The 12,742-nt window shown below is 31.1% G+C and overlaps 2 protein-coding genes and 2 long non-coding RNA genes across 4 annotated transcripts; 2 read left to right on the forward strand and 2 right to left on the reverse strand.

Moving 5' to 3' along the window:
- Window positions 1-680: 680 nt before the first annotated feature.
- LOC140431477 (uncharacterized) lies at window positions 681-4,376 on the reverse strand. Its single transcript, XM_072519395.1, has one exon. It carries the CDS (start codon window positions 4,374-4,376, stop codon window positions 681-683), a length of 3,696 nt encoding a protein of 1,231 aa, XP_072375496.1.
- Window positions 4,377-4,466: 90 nt separating this feature from the next.
- LOC140431475 (uncharacterized) lies at window positions 4,467-7,530 on the reverse strand. Its single transcript, XR_011949684.1, has 3 exons — window positions 7,370-7,530; window positions 4,743-4,820; window positions 4,467-4,616 (listed from the first exon to the last, which is right to left on the reverse strand). It is a non-coding gene; the product is annotated as an uncharacterized lncRNA (long non-coding RNA).
- A 54-nt stretch (window positions 7,531-7,584) lies between these two features.
- On the forward strand, window positions 7,585-10,596 carry LOC140431476 (uncharacterized). The gene is made up of 3 exons (XR_011949685.1): window positions 7,585-7,781; window positions 10,302-10,379; window positions 10,506-10,596. It is a non-coding gene; the product is annotated as an uncharacterized lncRNA (long non-coding RNA).
- Window positions 10,597-10,745: 149 nt separating this feature from the next.
- On the forward strand, window positions 10,746-11,687 carry LOC140431479 (uncharacterized; the record flags this gene model as incomplete). Its single annotated transcript, XM_072519396.1, has 1 exon — window positions 10,746-11,687. A coding segment is annotated over exon 1 (942 nt), but the record flags the coding sequence as incomplete, so codon positions are not given.
- Window positions 11,688-12,742: the final 1,055 nt, after the last annotated feature.

The following is a 12,742-nucleotide window of genomic DNA, read 5'->3' on the forward strand; positions in this document are numbered from 1 at the left end:
TCGCCAATGGTCCATATCAGATATGTTTGTGAATAATATGTTTCAGTAGACATCTTTTACGATCTAATGCTAGACAACTCTTTGTTACGTTTTTATCAGAAAAATATGGCAACACGAACACTAGATCCTAATTTAATAAGATCGGTTCATAATTCGCCAATGGTCCATATCAGATATCTTTGTGAATATGTTTCAGTAGACGTCTTTACGATCTGATGCTAGACATATTTTTGTTACATTTTTATTAGAAAAAGGTGGCAACAGGAACACTTGATCTTAATTTATTAAGATCAGTTCATAATTCACCAGTAGTCGCTAACGGATATCTTTTGGTAGTCTTAACATCTTCTAAAACTTAATGAACAAATTTTATGATATTTAACCCTAATATGCTATACATCGTTCTAAGATCTTTAAATTAATCAGTAACTCATAACAGATACCTGGTAACGTTGTTTTACTATAAAAATTTTAAAAGCCAACTACAATATGTGATAGAAAAACAGACAACCAAATAGACGCTGGATAATAGAGAACGGAAAACTAATTTATGAAAAATTCTTAAAAGACACATTTAATACTAATATAAAATATGTACATATAACTAAATAATAAAAAGCCTTGTATTAAAACTACAATAATCAATAATATTAACACTATAAATAAATTTATACATATTTTTAAATTTTCATTTTCTTATAACCAAAAGGAACGGAACTAAAATCTTCTAAAAATTTTCTTTTTGTAGAATGTGGTCGATAATTTTTATGGATTTCCTGTGTTATGACTTGATGTTCTGTTGTTCGTCTAACTTGTTTACTTATGATTTTAATACCTTCCGACTTTACAAGTACCATCTTTTTAATAGTATCAAAATTAATTAATTGCGAGTTTAAATAATTAAGGGAAATTCCCTTAACTTTGCAACAAAATTTTTCGTCACCATTAGAAAGTATGTATTTATAAGCATAATTTTTGGGGCCTCCAGAAACGAACTCCGAAATATGACCACCACTTAGCTCATCAGTTAAATCACCAATACAGTCACCGGTAGGAAGATCAGGCAGACCGTCTCTGGAAATGTACACAATTGAATCGGTATCATAATATAAAGTACGCTCGCCCACCATGTCTAAATAGGAATACAGTTTGAGGCGGGCTAGAGCCGTAACGTATGAGGCCAGAACGACGTTTACAGTGGAAGACATTGAAAATGCTTCTTCCACATACTCCCACGTAACAACCAGTGTTTCCTCGTTTACAGGAACCACAGTATTTACATAGATCGAGGGATTAATCATCATAGCAAAGAATTCTTTAGGATTGTTTACAATAGAAGTTTTGGGAAGATTTTCTCGCTGTGCAAATTTACCCCAGAACGAATTAAGCATTAATTTAGCTAACGATCTAAGGCCAGGATTCGCCGTTATTTCGGTAAACTCTAACCGAACGTCTTCTATCTGGAGAAACTGTTCGATGTATCGGTTTTTTTCTTCGGCTGTTACACAACCACGGGGCCATCCTGAAGCTTGCTGCTTGATTTTGATGAATTTATTCATCATGTCGGAAAAGAGACCATTTTGATGTTTTGACAATTCACGGGTTTCGTACGACCAGATTTCGTAGGTCTCAACTATTTTGTAACCCTTTTCCAAAGCTTTTACAACTTCTTCAATTACCCATGTTCCTGTAAGTGACTTCTGTTCGTCGGAATGCTGACATTCTCCTTGCATAAAGTCCTCGCTGCATTTACGACAAAGAACAAACATGCATTTATTGTTTATTTTTACGGGTAGAACAGGATGATAAAGGTTTGAGGAAGGAAGTACTTTACACTTTATTAAACCAGATACTCGTGATAAATCTATATGCCGGCATTCATCTCCTACAAAAATTTTAGGATGACCTAGAGGAAATTTTCCACGCTTACATACCCAAGGGTATAGGGAACAAACATCGACATATTTAATCTTTTCATTTTCTTGAGCCTTATAATACTCCACGGTGTTACCAGTACGACCACCATACAAAGCATCCCTAGCATTTATAGGTTGAGTTCTCATTAAGGGGTGATTCTCAGTAAATGATTTTATCTCAGGCGTCATAGTTTTTCTGAAGGCACACTCCCAGATTTCAACGACTTCATATCCCAGAGATTTTAGATATTGATTTTTGGCAGCAGTTCTGTCATAACGATTTTCCATGCAGTGTGAAGGATCGTCATGAAGAGGAGCCAATCTGTTTTCGGGATAACATTGGGGACAACCATGATAGTAACAACCCTGAAATTCAAACACGATATTTTCGTAAAGACCATCCACTTTACAAGTATTAATAACAGCCTCAAATCCTCGTGCAGCATGCTGTATTTTAATATTACGCTGTTTCTCTTCCCAAAGTAGCCACTGCAGAGCTATTTTTGACTGATTATCTTTAAAACGATAACCACCTTTAGGAATAAGACCTATTGTGTCAGATTGTAGAAAATTTCGCCTAAATACTTTACTACAAGTCGAGGCTACGGTAGTAGCTTCCATAAAAGGACAGACATTTGACGTATTCAATAATTGTTTCCTAAATGTAAGACAAGCCTGTGTTAATATCATGACATCGGAAATACAATAGTCAACGATCTCTTTCTGAAAATCAAAAACATAACCGTTAGCAACTTTAGCAGTATGCCAATTTATTAACTTATCACGTGCATCCTTCTTCAAATTATCGATATCATAGAATTTTAGAGAAGGTATAGGTCCGAGATAAGATTGATTTTCCCCTATATTAAACAAATGTGGGAAATAGCCCTTTTTTAACTCTGTTAAACCAAAAGCTTTTGGTAAAGCTGACAAGGCCATAGGAAAATAATTAAGACTGTCGAGAAAACGGACATTCCCAACACTCATCGAAACTAACTTCGTACCCCGCATGATAAGATCAGGGGTTAAATCGGTCTTTGTGAGGATGTAATTCAACACGAACTGATTATCGAAACCCCCTCCGTTATGTGCCAAAACGACAACATTCTTAAATTTTTTCCTAATTTGAAAAACATATTCAATAAAAATAGAAATAACATTTTCGTTTAAAACATTTAGACGAAAACCGCATGTTTGACAAAACTGTAATTTTTCTTCCTGAAGACAATTGTAACATCGCTGACTAAATACACAGAGATTTGGTTCTTGAAGAAGTGAACCATCTAGCAATATTTTTTCCTGACGAGTCTCAAGATCATAAAAAATGAACAAAAAATCTTTTGAGGGAGGTTTACCAGAATCAGGCTGCATGTAACAAAGATGATCTGATGGGTAATTTTTACCACAAGTTTTACAGAAGATCTCCCCACAGATATGACTTTTAGTGTAGATTTTGTAACATTGCTTACACCTTTTAATTTTGTCACATATGTCGTTAATGTGAACGTTGAAACATACCTCACCATAAAAGTCCCGGCCGCATTTATCGCAGGGAACTTTAACAGCTTCTTTGGAACAAGCTGGTGAACGACGACATGCAAAGCACGTATCAACGCAGCTGTGTCCGTCTTTATGGTCGTAGGGTTGATAACATTTATCACAGAAATACGTACTGATAAACGCACTGGTCAGTGACCGAATTACATTAAAATGACCTTTATGAAAGAGAAGGTTTAATTTTGGTCCGGAAGTGTGCCCCTCATAAATGACATCACGTCCCTTAGTTCCATATCTATAGACCACAATCTTATAGTCTGTTAGATATGCCTGAAACTGTTGCAACTCAGGAATTCCAGCTCCCTCACTAGGAATAACAACACCAGACCTATCTATTAACTGCAATGCTCTTTCCCGTTGTATTTTCCCTCTATCGCGACATATTTTTGTAAGTTCAGGGTTTTTGTCAACGTAAGCTTTGGCTACAACCAAAGCGTATGCAAGGCATAGGTTATCGTTGTTTTTAATAACAACAATTCCTCGCCGTTTAGAACACTCCTCTTTAAATGAATTGTACTTACGACCTCTACCCTTTCCAGTAGGCATTTTTACGGTAGTAATACCAAGACAAAACGTTTCGGTGTTTAAACCGGTGCTGTTGCTCTGATATATGGAACTTATGTGGTTCCATATATCGTCAACTGTCACCTCTGAGGCTGGTTTTAACCTCATCCATCCCTGACCTCTAACGAAATCCTTGGAGCAAAAAGTGAAACCGACCTGATCATGTGGCAAAATATTTTCAGTACCCTTTCGAACAATATCCTCGATGGCCTTTTTAATCCAACTTACGGATTCCTCACCTGGCGGTACATCCTTAATTTTAAATTCCAGAGTTCGTCCCTGGACACCAAATTTACGGATTTTCGTGGTTTGATCTCTGACAATTAAAAACTTTTCCATTTTACGTATAATAAACTTATAAATTATTGTAAAATCAAAAAAATCAAAAAGTCAAATTTTTCAAAAAAAAATTATTATACTCACCAAAGTACGTCTGAACACTAGAAATATCTGGAACAGACTAAATAAAATACTTTAACGTAGGGTATAAGGTAGACTTCTAGCTGGACGGAAAACTGAACGATAAGTCCAAAGGCCCCAAAAAGGTTTAGATTTATGTAAAAATGTGTAAGAATCAATCTAAAAGAGTAGATCTGTTTAAATTTATAAATTTGGTTACACCTTAAAAGTGGGTAACAGTGCTACACAAAACCAAACATGAAAGTAGTGGAAGAAGCGTTGTATTAATAAAAAAAAAAACTATACCTCACTTGATCGTTTATTGTAGCGGCCACAATGCCTAAACCGTGCGATTGAAGAACTGCGTGAGATTGTCAGGATGTACTGCAGAAGTTAAAAACATGTGTGAAGTATGCAATATACCTAAGGCATATGAAGTAAAAAGCACATCAAAAAAAAATTGTAAAGATATTAAATACTATGGACCTAATATAAATGTCATATGCTATAAATATCACAAAAAAAAATTATGAGCCGAGAAAGAAGCCATTTATAACATGTTGCTAAAAGCTTTGAAAAAGGTTCAAAGTTCAAACTTTCCCGAATTATGTAATTTTAAATAATTCGTTAACAATTTATAATAAAAATACTAAAAAGTAACCTTTTGTAAAATATATGTAAGCATCAACACAGAACCCGGCACTAATAACATTAGGTCAAAATCGGGGTAAATGGATACCGTTTACCACTAAATTCTGGTCTATTAGTTATAAGGCATTTAAGAAATAGCAGTATCAATACGACAAAACTTGGTCCAGTATGAAATTTATGGTAAAATTACGGGGCGGTTTGTATTTATAAACAATTTAAAAAATTTAAGAGAAGGTGCATGTAAGAAGGAAAAGAGCTTTCCCAAAAAGTTTATTTATAGTGATTGTTAGAATTAATTCGGAAGTTTTAATTTGGTATCTTTTCTACTTAGAATTTATTTATTGGGAACAATTATTTACACAAGTAACACATCTCGAGAAAATTTATAAACGGACACTTTCGATAACCCTTTAAAATATATATTTACACAAGAATTTTCGCATTTAATATTTTGCGGTTAGTAGTGTATATTTCAATAGATATAAAGGACAAAAACGTTTATTAACATGTATAACAAAGTTGTAAAAGCACAGTAAAAAAATTGTCAAACTTTTCCGAAATAAAAGAAAAATTAATAAAAGTATAGTATTTCTTGAAGATATATTTAAAAGATTCGTAGCTTACTTGAAAAATGTTAAGATTTTTCACTAATATTTTCTCTTTTTAAATTTGTTTATCTATACATACCAATTAAAAACTGCATATATTTTAAAAACTATAACGATTTACCTTATGAACTCCCTAATAACTGTTAAGTAACCACATATACAATAAAATATATTTTTTAAACCTACAAAACAAGCAAATTTTCATGTGTGATATCATACAGCAAAATTAAAATACATTTACCGATTTACAAGAAATTAATCAACAGTTTGAATTTTTAAATTAAATCTTATTTGTGTAACCTGCCTTCATCAATTTGACACATTTGTAAAGAAATCACTATAAGGTAAAAAGTAAATGGCCTATAAATCAAATATATACACTTTGTAATACCTGTGACAAGATTTTCTCATCTCTGAGGTAAAACAGTTAAGTAGCATAAACGCCTAATTTAATTACGAATATTTATAAAAATCACGTTTTAATACAGTTAAACTAAATATATTTAACTGTCTCTGAATAACTTATTATTTTGTGACATGCATGGCCCTAACAACCCTAGTATGCAATTTCGAAAGGGTTAAGACAGCTTTTTTTCTTTGATCGTATTTATTAATTTTCTCGATTGAACGGTAACGTAGAAAAACTATAAAAATATATCCCTTTCTTTCTAACTCCTTTGTATACGTACAACTACTTTAAAGATTTTTCAAATATAAAAACCATCTTAGTCAAAAAAATTAAAAGCAATATTTTTTAATTATGTTTTAACAGAACGAAAGATTTTTAATATTAAAAAAAAAAATTTCGTTCATTTTAATTAATTCGGTAGTACTAATATAGAATACCAAATAACGAGTAAACTATAATAGGTATCTAAATATAAAACCCAAGACCAATTCCAAGAAATTCCTATATAATTTTAAAATGTTCATTTCCAAGATCCATTTATAGCATGGTTAGAACTAATTAAAAATGTATAATTTAATATTATCTTGAATTTAATGGTTAGTTAGGTATTAGGAATAGAAATAGGTACCTATGGGCGATAATTGAGAGATTTATTAATAAATCTAAACTTTTGGGAACTCCACTACGTATGACCTTTTTAGAAGATTTGGTTACAAAAGAATTTACACTATTTTTATAGTCATTAATTTATATATATATATATATATATATATATATATATATATATATATATATATATATATATATATATATATATATATATATATATATATATAAAAGTATCTTAACTTATTTGAAGAAATTGATGGATGTATTAGTACTTTTTTTCAAAAGTTGTAACTGCAAAGTTAAAATTTGGCCAAATTACCGAAATAAAAGAAAAATGTTGAAAGTATATAATTTTATGAAGATATACTGAAAAGATTCAAATCTTACTTAAAAGTGTAAGATAATATTTTTTTTTGTTTTATAGTTTATTAAAATTTATTAACCTTTACATACCAATAAAACAAACGGCATATTCAAAAAAAACTATAACAAAGATTTACCTTAACGCACTCACTAACAATTATTACCAAGCAGCCACAAATAAAATAAAGATATTTTAAGTAAACAAAAAAAAATAAGAACAGTTATCACCGTCAACGCGTTAATTATTTCTACAAAACCAATTATTATTCGAAGTAAAATATCATTTAGCTTACCTTTAATAAAAAATTCACTAAATCACTAGGTTTGTTACTTTACCACAAAATACTAATTAGAACTCATACCAAATATCGACTATTGTTTTATATATAGGTTAAGAATACAACTTGTTATGACAAGAAAAGTGGGGTGAATGTATTCAAACGCATGTGCTCCTCAAAATGCGGGATGCAAAAGTAGTGTGTATGGGCAAAATGAGGAGGAGGTCAATGGCATGGATACTAATACTTTTGCATCCCGCATTTTGAGGAGCACATGCGTTTGAATACATTCACCCCACTTTTCTTGTCATAACAAGTTGTATTCTTAACCTATATATAAAACAATAGTCGATATTTGGTATGAGTTCTAATTAGTATTTTGTGGTAAAGTAACAAACCTAGTGATTTAGTGAATTTTTTATTAAAGGTAAGCTAAATGATATTTTACTTCGAATAATAATTGGTTTTGTAGAAATAATTAACGCGTTGACGGTGATAACTGTTCTTATTTTTTTTTGTTTACTTAAAATATCTTTATTTTATTTGTGGCTGCTTGGTAATAATTGTTAGTGAGTGCGTTAAGGTAAATCTTTGTTATAGTTTTTTTTTGAATATGCCGTTTGTTTTATTGGTATGTAAAGGTTAATAAATTTTAATAAACTATAAAACAAAGAAAATATTATCTTACACTTTTAAGTAAGATTTGAATCTTTTCAGTATATCTTCATAAAATTATATACTTTCAACATTTTTCTTTTATTTCGGTAATTTGGCCAAATTTTAACTTTGCAGTTACAACTTTTGAAAAAAAGTACTAATACATCCATCAATTTCTTCAAATAAGTTAAGATACTTTTATATATATATATATATATATATATATATATATATATATATATATATATATATATATATAAATTAATGACTATAAAAATAGTGTAAATTCTTTTGTAACCAAATCTTCTAAAAAGGTCATACGTAGTGGAGTTCCCAAAAGTTTAGATTTATTAATAAATCTCTCAATTATCGCCCATAGGTACCTATTTCTATTCCTAATACCTAACTAACCATTAAATTCAAGATAATATTAAATTATACATTTTTAATTAGTTCTAACCATGCTATAAATGGATCTTGGAAATGAACATTTTAAAATTATATAGGAATTTCTTGGAATTGGTCTTGGGTTTTATATTTAGATACCTATTATAGTTTACTCGTTATTTGGTATTCTATATTAGTACTACCGAATTAATTAAAATGAACGAAATTTTTTTTTTAATATTAAAAATCTTTCGTTCTGTTAAAACATAATTAAAAAATATTGCTTTTAATTTTTTTGACTAAGATGGTTTTTATATTTGAAAAATCTTTAAAGTAGTTGTACGTATACAAAGGAGTTAGAAAGAAAGGGATATATTTTTATAGTTTTTCTACGTTACCGTTCAATCGAGAAAATTAATAAATACGATCAAAGAAAAAAAGCTGTCTTAACCCTTTCGAAATTGCATACTAGGGTTGTTAGGGCCATGCATGTCACAAAATAATAAGTTATTCAGAGACAGTTAAATATATTTAGTTTAACTGTATTAAAACGTGATTTTTATAAATATTCGTAATTAAATTAGGCGTTTATGCTACTTAACTGTTTTACCTCAGAGATGAGAAAATCTTGTCACAGGTATTACAAAGTGTATATATTTGATTTATAGGCCATTTACTTTTTACCTTATAGTGATTTCTTTACAAATGTGTCAAATTGATGAAGGCAGGTTACACAAATAAGATTTAATTTAAAAATTCAAACTGTTGATTAATTTCTTGTAAATCGGTAAATGTATTTTAATTTTGCTGTATGATATCACACATGAAAATTTGCTTGTTTTGTAGGTTTAAAAAATATATTTTATTGTATATGTGGTTACTTAACAGTTATTAGGGAGTTCATAAGGTAAATCGTTATAGTTTTTAAAATATATGCAGTTTTTAATTGGTATGTATAGATAAACAAATTTAAAAAGAGAAAATATTAGTGAAAAATCTTAACATTTTTCAAGTAAGCTACGAATCTTTTAAATATATCTTCAAGAAATACTATACTTTTATTAATTTTTCTTTTATTTCGGAAAAGTTTGACAATTTTTTTACTGTGCTTTTACAACTTTGTTATACATGTTAATAAACGTTTTTGTCCTTTATATCTATTGAAATATACACTACTAACCGCAAAATATTAAATGCGAAAATTCTTGTGTAAATATATATTTTAAAGGGTTATCGAAAGTGTCCGTTTATAAATTTTCTCGAGATGTGTTACTTGTGTAAATAATTGTTCCCAATAAATAAATTCTAAGTAGAAAAGATACCAAATTAAAACTTCCGAATTAATTCTAACAATCACTATAAATAAACTTTTTGGGAAAGCTCTTTTCCTTCTTACATGCACCTTCTCTTAAATTTTTTAAATTGTTTATAAATACAAACCGCCCCGTAATTTTACCATAAATTTCATACTGGACCAAGTTTTGTCGTATTGATACTGCTATTTCTTAAATGCCTTATAACTAATAGACCAGAATTTAGTGGTAAACGGTATCCATTTACCCCGATTTTGACCTAATGTTATTAGTGCCGGGTTCTGTGTTGATGCTTACATATATTTTACAAAAGGTTACTTTTTAGTATTTTTATTATAAATTGTTAACGAATTATTTAAAATTACATAATTCGGGAAAGTTTGAACTTTGAACCTTTTTCAAAGCTTTTAGCAACATGTTATAAATGGCTTCTTTCTCGGCTCATAATTTTTTTTTGTGATATTTATAGCATATGACATTTATATTAGGTCCATAGTATTTAATATCTTTACAATTTTTTTTTGATGTGCTTTTTACTTCATATGCCTTAGGTATATTGCATACTTCACACATGTTTTTAACTTCTGCAGTACATCCTGACAATCTCACGCAGTTCTTCAATCGCACGGTTTAGGCATTGTGGCCGCTACAATAAACGATCAAGTGAGGTATAGTTTTTTTTTTTATTAATACAACGCTTCTTCCACTACTTTCATGTTTGGTTTTGTGTAGCACTGTTACCCACTTTTAAGGTGTAACCAAATTTATAAATTTAAACAGATCTACTCTTTTAGATTGATTCTTACACATTTTTACATAAATCTAAACCTTTTTGGGGCCTTTGGACTTATCGTTCAGTTTTCCGTCCAGCTAGAAGTCTACCTTATACCCTACGTTAAAGTATTTTATTTAGTCTGTTCCAGATATTTCTAGTGTTCAGACGTACTTTGGTGAGTATAATAATTTTTTTTTGAAAAATTTGACTTTTTGATTTTTTTGATTTTACAATAATTTATAAGTTTATTATACGTAAAATGGAAAAGTTTTTAATTGTCAGAGATCAAACCACGAAAATCCGTAAATTTGGTGTCCAGGGACGAACTCTGGAATTTAAAATTAAGGATGTACCGCCAGGTGAGGAATCCGTAAGTTGGATTAAAAAGGCCATCGAGGATATTGTTCGAAAGGGTACTGAAAATATTTTGCCACATGATCAGGTCGGTTTCACTTTTTGCTCCAAGGATTTCGTTAGAGGTCAGGGATGGATGAGGTTAAAACCAGCCTCAGAGGTGACAGTTGACGATATATGGAACCACATAAGTTCCATATATCAGAGCAACAGCACCGGTTTAAACACCGAAACGTTTTGTCTTGGTATTACTACCGTAAAAATGCCTACTGGAAAGGGTAGAGGTCGTAAGTACAATTCATTTAAAGAGGAGTGTTCTAAACGGCGAGGAATTGTTGTTATTAAAAACAACGATAACCTATGCCTTGCATACGCTTTGGTTGTAGCCAAAGCTTACGTTGACAAAAACCCTGAACTTACAAAAATATGTCGCGATAGAGGGAAAATACAACGGGAAAGAGCATTGCAGTTAATAGATAGGTCTGGTGTTGTTATTCCTAGTGAGGGAGCTGGAATTCCTGAGTTGCAACAGTTTCAGGCATATCTAACAGACTATAAGATTGTGGTCTATAGATATGGAACTAAGGGACGTGATGTCATTTATGAGGGGCACACTTACGGACCAAAATTAAACCTTCTCTTTCATAAAGGTCATTTTAATGTAATTCGGTCACTGACCAGTGCGTTTATCAGTACGTATTTCTGTGATAAATGTTATCAACCCTACGACCATAAAGACGGACACAGCTGCGTTGATACGTGCTTTGCATGTCGTCGTTCACCAGCTTGTTCCAAAGAAGCTGTTAAAGTTCCCTGCGATAAATGCGGCCGGGACTTTTATGGTGAGGTATGTTTCAACGTTCACATTAACGACATATGTGACAAAATTAAAAGGTGTAAGCAATGTTACAAAATCTACACTAAAAGTCATATCTGTGGGGAGATCTTCTGTAAAACTTGTGGTAAAAATTACCCATCAGATCATCTTTGTTACATGCAGCCTGATTCTGGTAAACCTCCCTCAAAAGATTTTTTGTTCATTTTTTATGATCTTGAGACTCGTCAGGAAAAATATTGCTAGATGGTTCACTTCTTCAAGAACCAAATCTCTGTGTATTTAGTCAGCGATGTTAAAATTGTCTTCAGGAAGAAAAATTACAGTTTTGTCAAACATGCGGTTTTCGTCTAAATGTTTTAAACGAAAATGTTATTTCTATTTTTATTGAATATGTTTTTCAAATTAGGAAAAAATTTAAGAATGTTGTCGTTTTGGCACATAACGGAGGGGGTTTCGATAATCAGTTCGTGTTGAATTACATCCTCACAAAGACCGATTTAACCCCTGATCTTATCATGCGGGGTACGAAGTTAGTTTCGATGAGTGTTGGGAATGTCCGTTTTCTCGACAGTCTTAATTATTTTCCTATGGCCTTGTCAGCTTTACCAAAAGCTTTTGGTTTAACAGAGTTAAAAAAGGGCTATTTCCCACATTTGTTTAATATAGGGGAAAATCAATCTTATCTCGGACCTATACCTTCTCTAAAATTCTATGATATCGATAATTTGAAGAAGGATGCACGTGATAAGTTAATAAATTGGCATACTGCTAAAGTTGCTAACGGTTATGTTCTTTGATTTTCAGAAAGAGATCGTTGACTATTGTATTTCCGATGTCATGATATTAACACAGGCTTGTCTTACATTTAGGAAACAATTATTGAATACGTCAAATGTCTGTCCTTTTATGGAAGCTACTACCGTAGCCTCGACTTGTAGTAAAGTATTTAGGCGAAATTTTCTACAATCTGACACAATAGGTCTTATTCCTAAAGGTGGTTATCGTTTTAAAGATAATCAGTCAAAAATAGCTCTGCAGTGGCTACTTTGGGAAGAGAAACAGCG

This window comes from Diabrotica undecimpunctata, unplaced genomic scaffold (genome assembly GCF_040954645.1).
Source record: "Diabrotica undecimpunctata isolate CICGRU unplaced genomic scaffold, icDiaUnde3 ctg00001074.1, whole genome shotgun sequence".
Lineage (NCBI taxonomy): Eukaryota > Metazoa > Arthropoda > Insecta > Coleoptera > Chrysomelidae > Diabrotica > Diabrotica undecimpunctata.